This window comes from Limulus polyphemus, unplaced genomic scaffold (assembly GCF_000517525.1).
Source record: "Limulus polyphemus unplaced genomic scaffold, Limulus_polyphemus-2.1.2 Scaffold56, whole genome shotgun sequence".
In the NCBI taxonomy this organism is placed as follows: Eukaryota; Metazoa; Arthropoda; class Merostomata; order Xiphosura; family Limulidae; genus Limulus; species Limulus polyphemus.
The window spans coordinates 964,570-979,931 of record NW_013665666.1 but is presented as its reverse complement, the minus strand read 5'-3'; the positions used below and the strand labels follow the sequence as shown (position 1 = coordinate 979,931).

Genomic DNA, 15,362 nt, shown 5'->3' with positions numbered 1-15,362 from the left:
GTAATGCACTTTAAATGTCGTACCTTAAAAGTTTTGCAGGTTATTTTAAGGAGACTGCACTTCACCGTTTTTTTTTGTTTCTCTTGAAAATGCAAAGAACACCCATAAGTTGGCTAAAAATGAGCAAAATCTCTGTGAGGATTTTCAGTAGCGTTCATTCTCAAAGAAATAGTTGAAAGAGAGGGTAAGTGGATCGGAAATGAGGAGGTGTAGCAGTTAAATGAAGAAAGTTGGCAGAAATGGCAAAGCAGTTGTGTCACTTCTTGTTCAAAGCAGCCCATTTCACAGTAGAGATGTGGTCAAGATTTCTACTGTCTTAATTTGGTACATTTAATGCATTAAATTCAATAATAATCTTGAATTTTGCTTCTACGGAAAGCTCAATTGTACATCAAGAAGTAGGAAATATTCTAAAAATATGTTAATTATGATATACTTCTACAAGTTAGGATTAAGCTCTTATTCTAACCCTAGTACAAACTGGAAGTTAAATGGTGTGAATCAGGAAAGAGCGGGAAATTTAAACAGCAGCAATATCCTTATTCTCTGCATTCTAGCTCGATATTTTAGTTATGGGAAAGAAGCCAAAATACCAAAAATGTTATTTACAATCTTTGATTGCAGAATTATATTGTGGTGTAAGTTTTGTTCAAACTCAGATATTTACAATATCTACTGCAGTAACGATATAGGGTTTATTCTATGAAATATTTTAATTTTTAAATATATTGGAAAGTTTAATATGAATTTGGTTTGCTTTTGGACTACTAAGCTAGCATGCCAAGTTTGGTCTGGGTCAGTCAGCTCGTTTAGGAGGAGATGCATACACAGACAGACAAACATTTTCCTTCATACTTGTTAGTTACAGCACCGTTATAGCTTTAAATGTTAGCGCATATGGGAAGATTGTTTTGTATCACAAATTTTATACTCAGCTCTGCCGAGCGAAGTGAAACAGAATATTGTTTGGTTAAAATCAATGGTCTGAAAACAGTAAACAATATTAAGTTGTTTAATAAATAATATCAACCAGAACCTAAAAAGTAAACAAACCTAGAAAGACCAAAAAAAAAATAAAATTAAACAAAAAACCTAGAAAGTAAACAATACTAACAAAAATCTACAAAGTAAACAAAATTAACCAAACCTAGAAAAGTAAAAAAAATATTAACAAAAACCTAGAAAGTAAACAATATTAACAAAAATCTAAAAGTAAACAATATTAACAAAAATCTAGAAATTAACAATATTAACAAATACCTAAAAAATAAATAATAATGACAAAAACCGAAAAAGTAAAATATATTGACAAAAACTAGAAAGTTAACAATATTAACCAAAACCGAAAAAGTAACCAATATTTATAAAAACCTAATGATTTATTTTTGTGCTGTTATAGCCGTTCATTTTCTGAACTTTTTTTCAATAATATATTTTTATTACTCGTTTTTATTGCAAAAGGTAACAGTAGAATAAAAAAGTTATTTATATTTATTTGTTTAGGATAATTTTAAGTTTAATGACGAGTTTTATATGAGTGTTGTTTGTGTTTATTTTATTCAAGTAATTATGTTAGTATAAATGTTTAGTTATGTTTTATATCCTTACGATAATTATTTCAATTTGTTTATTTGTTTAGATCTTTAAATTTAAGAATAAATTTATAGAATACGAATTTAGTGTTCGTTTATAAAGTTTTTCCAGTAAAATTTGTCACAACGGCAAGATGATATTTTATTAGGTTTAGATAACGAACGACTGTTGCCTTAATGAAAACAGATGAGATAAGGGATGATGAAGAGAAAGAACAAATACACAAATTAAAACAGTAACATCATAGCTATTGGTAACAATGGGTTTTACAAGGCTATTCATAAAAACATGTATTCACAACTGTTTATGTTAATGTAAAGGATAGTACTTGAATTTTGTTTCACATTCCAGATTGGAAAATTATTATTTTTTCTTTACCTATTTTAAATATATATCTACAGATCATATCTCCAAACGAATTTATGTAAAAAAACTGCCGTAACTTGTAAGTAGATACAAATAAGTACACGTAGAAAGTACTATGACTCACATTGAACATTTCAGAATGCCTGTGATGAACTCTCTCTTGTAAGTTGCTTACTTCCTGCTTCCTTTGTGCTGCAGTGACTGTTGAAATTTAAGCGTTGTGAAAACGTCGGAAGTAGGTGTGTTTAAAAAGCCTATGAAATAGCGATTGCTATAGATATTGTCATCATTATCATAAGTATGCATAATATACATACATATACGGTAGGCGGTAACCGGAAGTCATTTTGTATAATTTAGAAGTAGAATATGGACAAATGCCAGTTCGACAATAGATCATTGTCTGATTGTTGAAAGTCCATATTAAACTCTGTTTGATAACTAGCTTGACCATAGATCCTTGTCCCATTTTCGAAGGCCCACGTTTAATAACCCGTTCGACCATAAATCATTGTCTAATTGTTGAAGGTCCACGTTAAATTCTGTTTAATAATCAGTTCGACCATAGATCATTGTCTGATTGTTGAAGGTCCACGTTAAACTCTGTTTAATAACCCGTTCGACCATAAATCATTGTCTAATTGTTGAAGGTCCACGTTAAATTTTGTTTAATAACCAGTTCGGCCATAAATCATTGTCTAATTGTTGAAGGTCCACGTTAAATTCTGTTCAATAACCCGTTCGACCATAGATCATTGTCTAATTTTTGAAAGTCTATGTTAAATTCTGTTTAATAACCAGTTCGACCATAGATCGTTGTCTGATTGTAGAAGGTCCACGTTAAATTCTGTTTAATAACCAGTTCGACCATAGATCGTTGTCTGATTGTAGAAGGTCCACGTTAAATTCTGTTTAATAACCAGTTCGACCATAGATCGTTGTCTGATTGTAGAAGGTCCTTATTAAACTCTTTTTAATTTATTTTAAAAATATTTTCAACCTGATATTTGATAAATTTAAAGACTATAAGCAACTCTGACTTATTTTTCTTGATCCAAAAATTTGCTTGGGTTTTAAAATGTTCAGCTACTGAAATAAGACCTTCCACCTGCAAGTTTATTCTGAAAAAATCTTTAACAGTTGAATTGCAGATTAATGCTACAGTTTAAAAATTATAAATCAAATTTCATACCAATGTAGTTTTAGATTAGTGTTCACTACTGAATAGTTTTCTTGTTTTTTTAATATATCGTTTGTTTATGTAATTTTTGGTTATAAAATTTTACTGTAATATTGCATAAGTAAATTAATACCAGTTACGTTGTTTAACTCGTTTTGTCTCAACTACTGCAAGAAATCTCCCTAAATTTAAAGGGGTGTCTGACTTGACCGCTTAGTTCAAGTGTCGCATAAGATGCTATTCGGGTTTAAAATACTAAATACCGAATTGAATGATATGATTTCACTGAAACTGGGCTTGTCAGGTAAGATCTAACACATTCAGAGAGAAAGGACGCCAAATTGACCACTTGAATCTTAGCTAATAATTAAAATCAAACTGAAACTAGATAAACCACCCATAAAAAAAGAGTTGTTAAGAAATATGCCTCTCAGAGAATAATTGGAAACCCACTTTACACAAAACTTTAAATTGTATGGTCACAAAATCTACATCAGGAAAGCTTGAAACCCAATTTACGCTGAACTTTCAAATCTATGGTTTCCGAACGTACATTATGACAATGCTCCTTTTACAAACAAAGACGGTTGTGTCTTGCAAATTGCCCAGTTCCAGAAGAACAGGAGAAACTATTAATTTAATAATTATAATTATATGAGTTGTTTTTTTGATGTTCCTTTCTGCACCAAACGTCTCTAATTCTAAAGTGATAAACGAGCTAGTCAACACCATCCACCGCTAACTCTTGGTCTACTCTTTACCAATGAACAGCGGGATTGGCCGTCACATTATAACGCCCCTACGGCTGAAAAGTCGAGCATGTTCGGTGACGGGATTCTGAATCGCGAGTTGAGGCCCTAACCATCAGGCCATGCCGGGACTGAAATTACAAGGAAACTGAGGACTCTTAAAAATTCAGTGGATCTGATTGATATTAGCTATACAAGAAACAGTACCTATCTGATTGATATTAGCTATACAAGAAACAGTACCTATCTGATTGATATTAGCTATACAAGAAACAGTACCTATCTGATTGATATTAGCTATACAAGAAACAGTACCTATTTTTCCTCTTTTTTATATTTTATGTAGCATGATATGTAGAATATTTGCAAATATGAGTCTCTTTATCATTATTTTAATAGAATTTCGTGATGAAAATGTAGAAAATTATAAATCTATGAATCTATAAATCTGATTTTATTTATGTCAACTAACTTACAATACTGTAAAGAGATCTATAAATTCCATATAAAATTATTTGCAACTATTGATCACATTTAATTCAATATTTTAGAGCTAATTCTGATTTTCGTTATATATATATATACAGTAAAAGTTTCAAATGAATAATTCTTTCATACGAGCTCGTGCAAAATAAGATATTCAAACAATGCCGAAGAATTCGAGATAACAAACAACAGAACTGAAGATCTACGTTATTCGTCGTATCCATATTGTTTGTTCTATGGGCAATAAAATCAAATATTTAACTTGAAACTTGTTTGTTTTTTGTTTGTTTAATAAACCTTGGCAATATATCTTTATAAAAAGCAAATATTTGCTTTTGTTATTTGTTTTTTTATGTTAAACGTTACATTATTGAATGTGTAACTTCTTAAGAGTGTAATAAATCATTTTGCTAGTAAATTCTGTAAGTAAAAACATAATATATTATAGAAGTCTATCAGTGTAGTCTATGGATGAATATTGTTGGAAAAAGCGTGTACACAGAAAGGCCTGCAAACCCCTTTTCAGTGTCTTTGAGTCCTATGCTTAGACATAATTAAATATTTTGGAGTTAGGAAATATAATAAAAATATTAACAACAAACGGGACTAAATTCATTATTAATATAAAACAAAGTATTTGTTACAATGCCTAATGCTTTAGGTTAGAATAAGCTGGATAAACTATGAAATAAATTAGAATTTTTTCTTCTCATTCACTTTTTTTGTACATTTTCTCCTGCGTAGAGACTTATCACACGTTTTTATTAAGAGGTTAATATCTAAAAAACTGTTTGTCAATTTTTTTTCAATTATGAGATCTTACAGTGATGACCTTTATGAGATATTGAAGGAATTTATATGAGTTTCTGTTCACATTCATAGGTATGGAACCGATAAAAACACCCAGAATAAGAACTTGAGATCAATACATATCGATCCACACCCTGAAGGAACGCATCGTTTGTCTTTTATAGATAAGGTTCTGCTTGGATATGATAAGCGAGCTTGGCCTACTTACGGTATAGGTGAGATGAGCATTAATATCCAGATGATAGTATTTATGTTTGTTGTGATAGAATCTGGATCCAGTTTTAGATTATTGCTATGCTATATATCTTGCGACTGTCACCGTGTATATTCAAACAGCCATTTGTACATTTTGTGTTCATGTGGAAGATAAACCTGAATATGTTGTTTTCTTTCTCTCTCTCTTTCTTCAGAGGTTTTCTCATAATTTGTGTCCATATTTAATTGTTATTTTGTTTCTGTAATTCGTCTCTGCAAAAAATAGGGGGAAAGTGGCCTAGTGTTAGCATTCACGGCTTCAGTACGTTGTTAAAGGTTTGGGCCGCAATGTTGTTGAGCACGCTACGCATTTTCATAAGTTGGCGCGTTATAAAAGTAATAGTTAATCTCGTCACTTAGAAAGCTGGGCATAGTCCATGTAGCAGGTGCTATTGGCTAGTTCCTCTATTCAATAGTTCCAAATTAGAGAAGCTATACTTGGACCCTGGAGGTTTCTGACCTGGTCATTCATGTTTTCCATACTAATAGCTCTACTAAGACAGAGAAAACCCGAAACCTTGATTTGATTCAAAGTTAACATTTGAAGTTCTGGTTATATGTGATCAGTATAACAAAGTAGATTTTATTAATTAAAACAACCAAAAAATCGCCACTTTATTTGATTTATCCCGCATTACTTACAACATATGGTAACAAGATATTATTTTTTATTACTTAATAACGTTAAAGAAATAAAAAAAAAAAGGATACAAAAGTCAACATTTTGTGCTGAAAACAAACTTCTTTCTAAGATAGTCTTATGCTAATGTAAATATATCAAACTGATATAAATTTATAAGTCATTATCAGGCTAAAGTAGTTTAACTATATTTTAAAGTGTTGTGTTATTTAGAAAAAAATACTATCTATTTCAAATAAGTTACATCTTAGCTTTTCTTTATTAGAATAAAATAATTTAATTTGAATCCTTGGTATAATAACTAACGTTGTGTTTAAGATAAGTTTAGTGATATAATATGTATTCTAAAGCTAGTGAAGATATTTGAATCGTTGTGTTTAAGGTAAGTTTAGTAATATAATATGTCTTCTAAAGCTAGTGAAGATATTAGAATCGTTGTGTTTAAGATAAGTTTAGTGATATAATATGTATTCTAAAGCTAGTGAAGATATTTGAATCGTTGTGATTAAGATAAGTTTAGTTATATAATATGTATTCTAAAGCTAGTGAAGATATTAGAATCGTAGTGATTAAGATAAGTTTAGTTATATAATATGTATTCTAAAGCTAGTGAAGATATTAGAATCGTTGTGTTTAAGATAAGTTTAGTTATATAATATGTATTCTAAAGCTAGTGAAGATATTAGAATCGTTGTGTTTAAGATAAGTTTAGTAATATAATATGTCTTCTAAAGCTATTGAAGATATTAGAATCGTTGTGTTTAAGATAAGTTTAGTGATATAATATGTCTTCTAAAGCTAGTGAAGATATTTGAATCGTTGTGTTTAAGATAAGTTTAGTGATATAATATGTCTTCTAAAGCTAGTGAAGATAATTGAATCGTTGTATTTTTTCTCGCAGGTAAATCGACAATTATCAAAGTAAATATTTACATTAACAGTTTGGGTTCTGTGAATGCAGCAGATATGGTAAGTAACTATTTCAAATTGTGTCTTGAATTTAACCACAAAACAAGTTTATTGTTTATATGATAATATTAATTGTTATAGTTTTATGAGATTTGAGAGTCATCGAAGGAATGACAAGTATTTAAGGATTAAAACAACTAGAAGCATATTATGAAAACGCGTAATTTCAGAAAAATATTCTAAAGTTCGATAATTATCAAAAATTAAATTCGTTTTTACGTGTTATTACTTTATACACTGAATCAAATATAGATATTGAGAGTATTTATTCTTTTATAAGTACTAGTGGATTGTATCATTCCATTTATTCCCGTCCAATAATTTAGTACGTTAGAAAGAATAAAGTGTTTTGTTCCTTTAACAACATGTTCTATAAATATTAATAACAATCGTTCAAGAACATTAGTTCAATTGGTATTAAAGTAATTCGTTAAAGCACTTTCAAAAGATCTACCACCTTCATTGGGCGTGTAAAGTCTCTTCAACAGTTTATCGTAAGAGAATTTCTTTAAAAAAATAGATTAATGTGATATTTGTAATTCTTATTCAAACAAATTAAATAAAATATAAACATATGAGTTATTTGAAACTCTGAGAAATAAAAAATGTATAATCATTAAGCATTTTTAATTAAAATATACCAACCCTAACTTTTAAATTATTATACATGAGACAAACCAATCAATGTTATAAACAACATTACACTTTTATTCCTACTGTATCTATCAATGCTGAAAAAAAAATTCATTTTATAACTTTCAATAGTCGAAATTATGATTCTCCAATAATATCCAATTTATAGGACTACGGCTTAGACATTTACCTTCGTCAGTCCTGGCAGGATCACAGGCTCCATCTAGCGGAATACGGATTGAATAAGACCGTAACTTTAAATGCCCAAGATATTATTAATCGTATCTGGAAGCCTGATTTGTTCTTCAGAAACGTGAAAGAAGCTTATTTTCATTTAGTTACTGTTCCCAACATGTTGATAAAAATTTCGCCGGAAGGTGATATACTTTATAGTGTGAGGTATGATAAATATTTTCATTGTCAATAATTTCAATTTTTGTTTAATGTTAAAAGACATAATATAACTTAATCTTATATCACTAGTACAAAGAATTTAAGAAGTGTTGAATTGTCTGTTTTGTGTTTTGCTTATGAAAAACTTTAAATTTATTGAAAATAAGATTAGTTACATTAACATATTCAATAAGGTGCAAAAGTTGATGTAATAAAGCACAAAACCCGAATTTCATTTAGAAAGAAGAAATATTGTCCGTTTTTCTGTTTTTCTTTCTTTTCTTGTTTTCCAAACTCTTAGCATTCTTTCAAACTGTAAAAAGTTTTCAGGTTCTCTTGGTTAAAAGTTGACCTAGTGTCATCTAGGTGTTACAGTATACAGCACTTAATATTCGTAGCATCTTGCTGGTACGGTTATCTTTTTTGATTTATTTAACATTATGAAATGGAAGATCTTGGCTATTTAACATTTTCTCGAGTACATTGAAACTTTCTTAGATATAATACTTGTTATTAGTCTTAATACTATCATGGAACTGGCAATTAGTGACGCTATGATAACTGTTGCTAATATTTCACTTTGACATACAATATAGAAGTTTCTTCAGAGAGTTGACCAATCTCTTTTTTAGAATTTTTTTGCAACAGAGTTGAAAGTCATCACTTTAGTACAAAATAACCAACATTTAAAAATTATTTTTATACTTTATCTAAAGACTACTCTTATTATATTTTATAAAATTCTCTTATCAATACAAACTTTTATATATCCAGAGACACACACACACACACCTGTCTCCTACAGTTGTGAATAAGCAATGTGTTTTAATGTTTACTGTCGTCATCCTACATCCCATTATCATTATTTAACATCCTGTCATTCAATATAAAAATATCAAACCACTTCACAAGATTTACAGGCATGAACTCGTAAGTTTAATTTACCAGACTATTACATAAAAGCCCCTTCCATTGAGTTTTACTCTCAGAGAGTTAACTTGTAATTATTGAAGAATACGTAAGATGGCAACAATTATTTGTTTTGTTGTACATCCTGCTAGTGATGTTTCTTTGTTCTAGTCCAGTATTGTTCAATACGTTTATTCGTTTTCTTCTACGTATACAATGAGGAGTAATGTAGTAAACGAGATGGTGTATTTTGGAATACTAGTGAGTGTATATAATTATTATAGAGATAAAACTGCACCAATAAAAATAATTTCTATATTTTGGTCACGTAAAAAATCCTAGTTCAAGTAAATCTGCCATTTTTACTTCAGCAAAGTAGAAATAGGTGAATGTTTATTTTTACCGTTTACAACTTGGCATTAGAGTAAACTTTATTGCTATAAAACTGTCAGGATTTCAAGATTTCATTGTTTACACATATAGCTTTATTACCATATGATTCAAGCAATTACTCAAAGTTATGATAAAACTAAGCAGAAGAACAATTGGATGGTTTAATAACTTTGAAAATTGTATATTAGCAACGTGTTTCTAGTGTTTATTGTCATCATCTTTTATTATCCTGGAAGTTATTCCGTTAACCTTCTCTTATTATTATTATATTAGCGGTTTCTTTATAACATCATCACGTTAATGTATCTTAGCGCATAACACCTGTACAACATGATTCAACATATTTGGTGGAAGCCATTCATGTTAAATGTTTGTTTTTATCTCTTGTTCGATAAATATTTTAACATACACGAAGTCGGTAAACACATTTTAATATCCTGAAATGAATACTGGCTTTTACATGTGTTGATATTGTCAGTAGGTAAGTGCCCCGTAAAATAATACACGAAATACACTCAGAGCTGTTACATCAACGTTTTCAAGTTGTGTTACCAGATTTACCTCATTTTTCCAATTCGCAGATTAACATTGCGGCTGGCATGTGAAATGGTTTTCCATCATTATCCGCTGGACACTCAACATTGCCATGTCCTCGTGGGTCCATGTAAGTATTACGATCATGATAGATTTTAGTCTTCTATATATATATATATATATATATTATACAAGTTTTGATAGATCATTAAGAGGGTAATGAACCTCAAATGGCTCAATACATGATAAATGATTATGTTTTATTTACCAGACACTACATGAAATAGGGGTCACGTCTTCTCAATGACATCTATGGAAAAATAGTTAAATCGTGGAAGTCACGGATATTTGATTAGGTGTTGTTATAAAATTTAGTATTTGTTCTCTTAGAAAAAAAAATTCAGTGAACCAATAATTTAATTAGAAACTTTTCCTTCATAGTTACCAGCGACTACTCAACAAAGTAATGACATTCCTCATGTTATTACTTCCTTAAGGTTCATTAGTGATACTTATATCTATCTTCCTTTACTTTTATCTAGTAATTGTTTGTAGGATGCCGAGTATATTAATGATACTAGTCGTGTTGTTTGAGTTCGTTTCTTGCATCGTCCTTTTTATTATTTATGTCTAACGCCTCTAGTGGCGACTGAAAGGACATAGTTATATATTTGCAACGGAACAGAGTTTGATAAACGAAGTTGGGTGGCGAAATCCTTGTATTATGCAGATAATTCTTATTTATAGTGCAATTGATGTATCATCGATAATCTATTGGGTTTGTAACGCTAAAATACGGGTTCAATCCCTTTGGTTGGTGCAGCTAAGATAGTTCATTTTGTATGTCATAACAAACAAACTATTATTTAGTTCCCTATTTTAATTCTATTAGTGATTCGTAGTGTGATGTTTTTATGCAATGAATTCGACCTGAAAGCTTTAGAGGAATTTGATACGATTTAACTGAACAATTTTAAACAATTAGAATGGTTTAACACAGAGGTGTATCACTTATTTGTGGCATAACGTATCCATTTAATTTTTACAGGGATATTTTGTTTTATCAGTTACTTTAGTGGTTAATATGTAACTTCTAACGAAAATTAATGAAGTTAATAAGAGACCAGATCAGAATCCGAATATATACTGAGATAAAATACTTGAACTACTTATGATACGATAAAGTTTATGAAGACGATACACTTTTTAGTTATATTTTACGTAGAATTATCTCTAGATTTACTAATGTGTCCACGTGGACCCTATCAGTTTTTTAAACACTATGAGCCCAAGATGCAATTAATTGTATAAATACGTTAGAAAAATCCTTTATTGGTTGAAGGGTCCCTAATAACAGAAATACGAATAATATTGCAATTAATCCCATTAATACCCACGAAGGGTTTGTATTTTACATAGAAAATGAATTATTTCACCAAACCTTTTTGGACATTTCTTTACAGTGAGTGCTGTAGTAATCAAAAACATAAAATTAGTCAGTATGATGTAGTATGTAGATCCAACCGCTAGTAAATGGTGTGAAAACAAGACGGTAAAAACATAAAATTAGTCAGTATGATGTATTATGTAGATCCAACCGCTAGTAAATGGTGTGAAAACAAGACGGTAAAAACATAAAATTAGTCAGTATGATGTAGTATGTAGATCCAACCGCTAGTAAATGATGTGAAAACAAGACGGTAAAAACATAAGATTAGTCAGTATGATGTAGTATGTAGATCCAACCGCTAGTAAATGGTGTGAAAACAAGACGGTAAAAATATAAAAATGGTTCTCGAACCACATACACATAACGATTATATATAATATACAAGTAGGCTAGTAGACGCGTGTAATCCAATGTTTAAAGGGTTAGTGGTGCCTTATATACTTAAACCCGAGTGCAAAAATACAAATTAATTAGTTCGTTAAACAATTAATAAATGACAATTAAATATCAAACATAAAGGTTTTTTATTTGAAAAAAAAATGCTCTTTTCAGTGAAGCCCCCCAGTTTCATAGCGGTTTCGATACCCATAGTGGGCAGAGCACAGACAGCCCTTTGTGTAGCTTTGTGCTTTCTTACAAACAAACAAACAAAGTGAAATGAAATGAGATGTACATATATATCGTGATAAACAAAATGGCTTATGAACAAAAACTTCTGATATTTTATCTCAACCCGCCTGGGGAGTTGTTATCCTTGTTATCCTTTAGAACATTCCTTGTTCCTATTACAATTCAATAACGAATTAGAATTAGTTTTAGCTTTCTATTTAAAATTAATGAAAAAATATATTGACTGGTTAAGTCAGCATTTGATTCTGTGTTTGTTACTTTGTATTTACATCGTTAATAAATACCTTATTTATTGTAAGAATTATGTGACAAAGAAGCAAAACACAAACAAACAAACATAAGCCTAGTTTTTCTATGAATGAACACAGGTTTTTTTTAAACATTTATTTTAAATATAGCTAAATAAACCAAGAATATTAACTTCCATGTTAGATGCATTGAATGAAGAAAGAGTTATCCTGAAGTGGACGAACAGACCAATTCAACTAAATCCGAAACTTAGAGTCCCGGAGTATGATATTATGAATACTTTTCAAACTGGTTCTTCCCATGAACACTATGGAGGCGTAGGTAGGTAACGTAGGATAAGCCTGTAAAACCCATACCGTTCTCAATACTTCCTAGCCATAAATACTTACAAGACCACAAATTTGGAAGACTTCTTGGTTCAGCAGATTTCTCCTTTCAGCTAGTTGTTCAACTGGGAATGCATTGTTTGATTAATCGTATTAAGTCTGACCCAAATATATATTATCATGTTTTGTTTATTCTTCATGTAATACTTAGATGTGCAAACAACCCATGAACTTCAAATATTTTGACAAGACGAAGATCCAATAATGATAGAATATCCGTTACAGTTACCAGAATTTGATGTTCCATGATACACTTTTTTTTTATGTTTCAGGATAAACTTTTCTTCATGTTTCAGTATACACTTTTTTGATGTTTCAGGATAAACTTTTTTTCATGTTTCAGGACAAACTTTCGTAAATTTTATGTTATATTGATACACGTATGAGCATGTACAACAACAATAGATGAGAACCGGGTGTTTAAAAAGTCAAAATATAACTTACTTGTATTTTGAAGTAGTTAGTATTACTAACATCTCTGCAGAGTACTTCTCCTTTATATCAAAAACTAAGTAAAAATATATTTATAATAACAAATTCTCTACTTCAAAATTTATCTCTGTAGCGTATTTTCCCTTAAATAGTTAACACTTACTTAAAGGTGTACAACCTTCAAATATCATCTCAAACTAAAGCTAAGAAGTTTTTCCTCTTTTTCGTTTGTGCATTGTTTTACTGTTAATCATCTCAACCAATAGCTCTAAATGTTTCGTTGTTATCTTTGTTTAAATATGTTTGCTAATTTTATTAATAATATTTTATTAGTTCAATAATTGAAACGGAAAAATATTAACGAAATTTGTAAAGACATGAAGATGGTAGAACATTTTTTTAACGTTTGTTGTTTCCAAACTGAATGTGGCATTGAAAAAACATAATATTAGCATCTATTATTAAATAATTGAAGTGGCTTTCGTCAAAAGTGTGAAATAAAAAAAATCATTTAAATATTAACAAAAGCAAAACGAATGAAGAAATTTGATATTTCTTTGAAGGAAACTTCAGTTTTTTGAAAATCACCTTTACGTTGAAAAGACAGAACGGCTACCACTTGATTCAGACATATCTTCCTACTTTCATGATTGTAATGATCTCCTGGGTGTCCTTCTGGCTGAACGTAGACGCTGCTCCTGCCAGAGTGACCCTAGGAGTGACCACTCTACTTACATTGAGCACCGTTGCAGCAGGAGTTCGAACTAATCTACCCCCGGTTTCGTATGTCAAAGCTATTGACGTTTGGATCGGCGCATGCTCAGTTATGGTTTTTGGAGTCTTGTTGGAATTTACACTCGTGAACTTCCTTTCTCGTAGTAAGTCTCGACCTGAAGATATTTTCAAGCCTATCAAAGTGTTTCAAAGCAGAGTAAGTAACTTTCGAAATTCATGAAAAATATATGACATTCATTGGGAAGTATTTGTTTGTTTGTTGTCATGCAAAAACGTTATACAATGGACTATGTATGCAGTGCCCACAAAGGGTATCGAAACCCAATTTTTAGCGTTATAAGTCCACAGACTCACCGCTGAACCATTGAGAATCACCAGCCAGATTTAAGAGTATCACTTGGAACTTACTAATATTTGTAATATTAAAATAAATGCTTATAACATATTTCTATCTATTTTCCACGTGTTTTTTGTTTTCTAAGTAATCTATTCCTAATACATATACACGTTATTAACAAAGAGCACATGTTTATGATAAATACTCTGAAACAAAACTAAGAAACTTCTAATTAATGTCGATCTTGCATGAGCATGTTTATTTTGCACTTAATATACATCTGTGTTATTTCCTTTATAACGTATTTTAGAGTTTATTTATGTCGTTGAAAATTTGTTTTGTATGCTATAATTCTTCTAATATTTTGGTGTAACTTTCTTATTTTATTTTTTTAGAGACCAAAAATTATTCAAGACAGTCTGAACGTCCAGATGAGAACTACCAAAGAAATGGCCATAAACCTGAAGAAGGCACGACACGTGGATCGCGTTTGTCGTGTTTTATTCCCTTTTGTGTTTTTGGTTTTTAACATTATTTATTGGCTCTATTATCTCCTCCTTGAGATAAAATCATAATATATCTAATCTGTTTGAAAGGGAGTTGACATTTTTTTGGCCTTTAATTATGATGTGCGCTTCGAAGAAAATTAATTCCTTGGTGCAACATCTGCTGTGTTTTCCTTCTATTTGTTTACTCTCATTCTTAATAATCATAGAACGCGAAATTCATAAATAGGTATACTCTAAAGAGTTTAAATATTTAAAAAATTGAAGATATGTAATTTGTAGTAAGCACTAAAATTTGTTTTCCCTTTTTCATTTATAGTATATCTTATTCCAGTCCTCAATCAGTCAAAAGATATCCCGACAATATATATATCTATGGAAATTAATTGCATTATTAAGGATAAATGCCAAATAACGTTGTTGTTGTTCTTTTTGGCTCATAATGTTAAATTATTGCAGTATGCTGATTGTCTCGTCCGAGCAACCAAGGTATATGGAGTAATACAAGATGTCACACCCGACTGAAACAATATTGTTAAATATCAAAACTATTTGATAAAATTTTGATGTAAACATGATGATAAATTATATTTAAAACCACTACTAATAAATTAAGTTTTGTGTTTTAAATCTAATTCGATATATAAATGTAACAAACCCTGCAATAAAATAGGATAGACAGGCGAATTAAAAGTCAACTATTTAAGAAATGAAAAACGCTCACCTT

The 15,362-nt window shown here is 30.2% G+C and overlaps 1 protein-coding gene across 1 annotated transcript in view; it reads left to right on the top strand.

Moving 5' to 3' along the window:
• LOC106463903 (gamma-aminobutyric acid receptor subunit gamma-3-like) overlaps positions 1 to 14,994 on the top strand; it is a 74,421-nt gene extending 59,427 nt beyond the window's left edge. Inside the window, exons 11-17 of the mRNA XM_013923986.2 lie at positions 5,257 to 5,399; positions 6,981 to 7,048; positions 7,851 to 8,080; positions 9,958 to 10,040; positions 12,423 to 12,560; positions 13,621 to 13,988; positions 14,525 to 14,994. Coding sequence (XP_013779440.1) covers positions 5,257 to 5,399; positions 6,981 to 7,048; positions 7,851 to 8,080; positions 9,958 to 10,040; positions 12,423 to 12,560; positions 13,621 to 13,988; positions 14,525 to 14,704 — 1,210 coding nt within the window. The 3' untranslated portion in view covers positions 14,705 to 14,994. The remainder of the gene's footprint in view (positions 1 to 5,256; positions 5,400 to 6,980; positions 7,049 to 7,850; positions 8,081 to 9,957; positions 10,041 to 12,422; positions 12,561 to 13,620; positions 13,989 to 14,524) is intronic.
• The last annotated feature ends 368 nt before the right edge of the window (positions 14,995 to 15,362 follow it).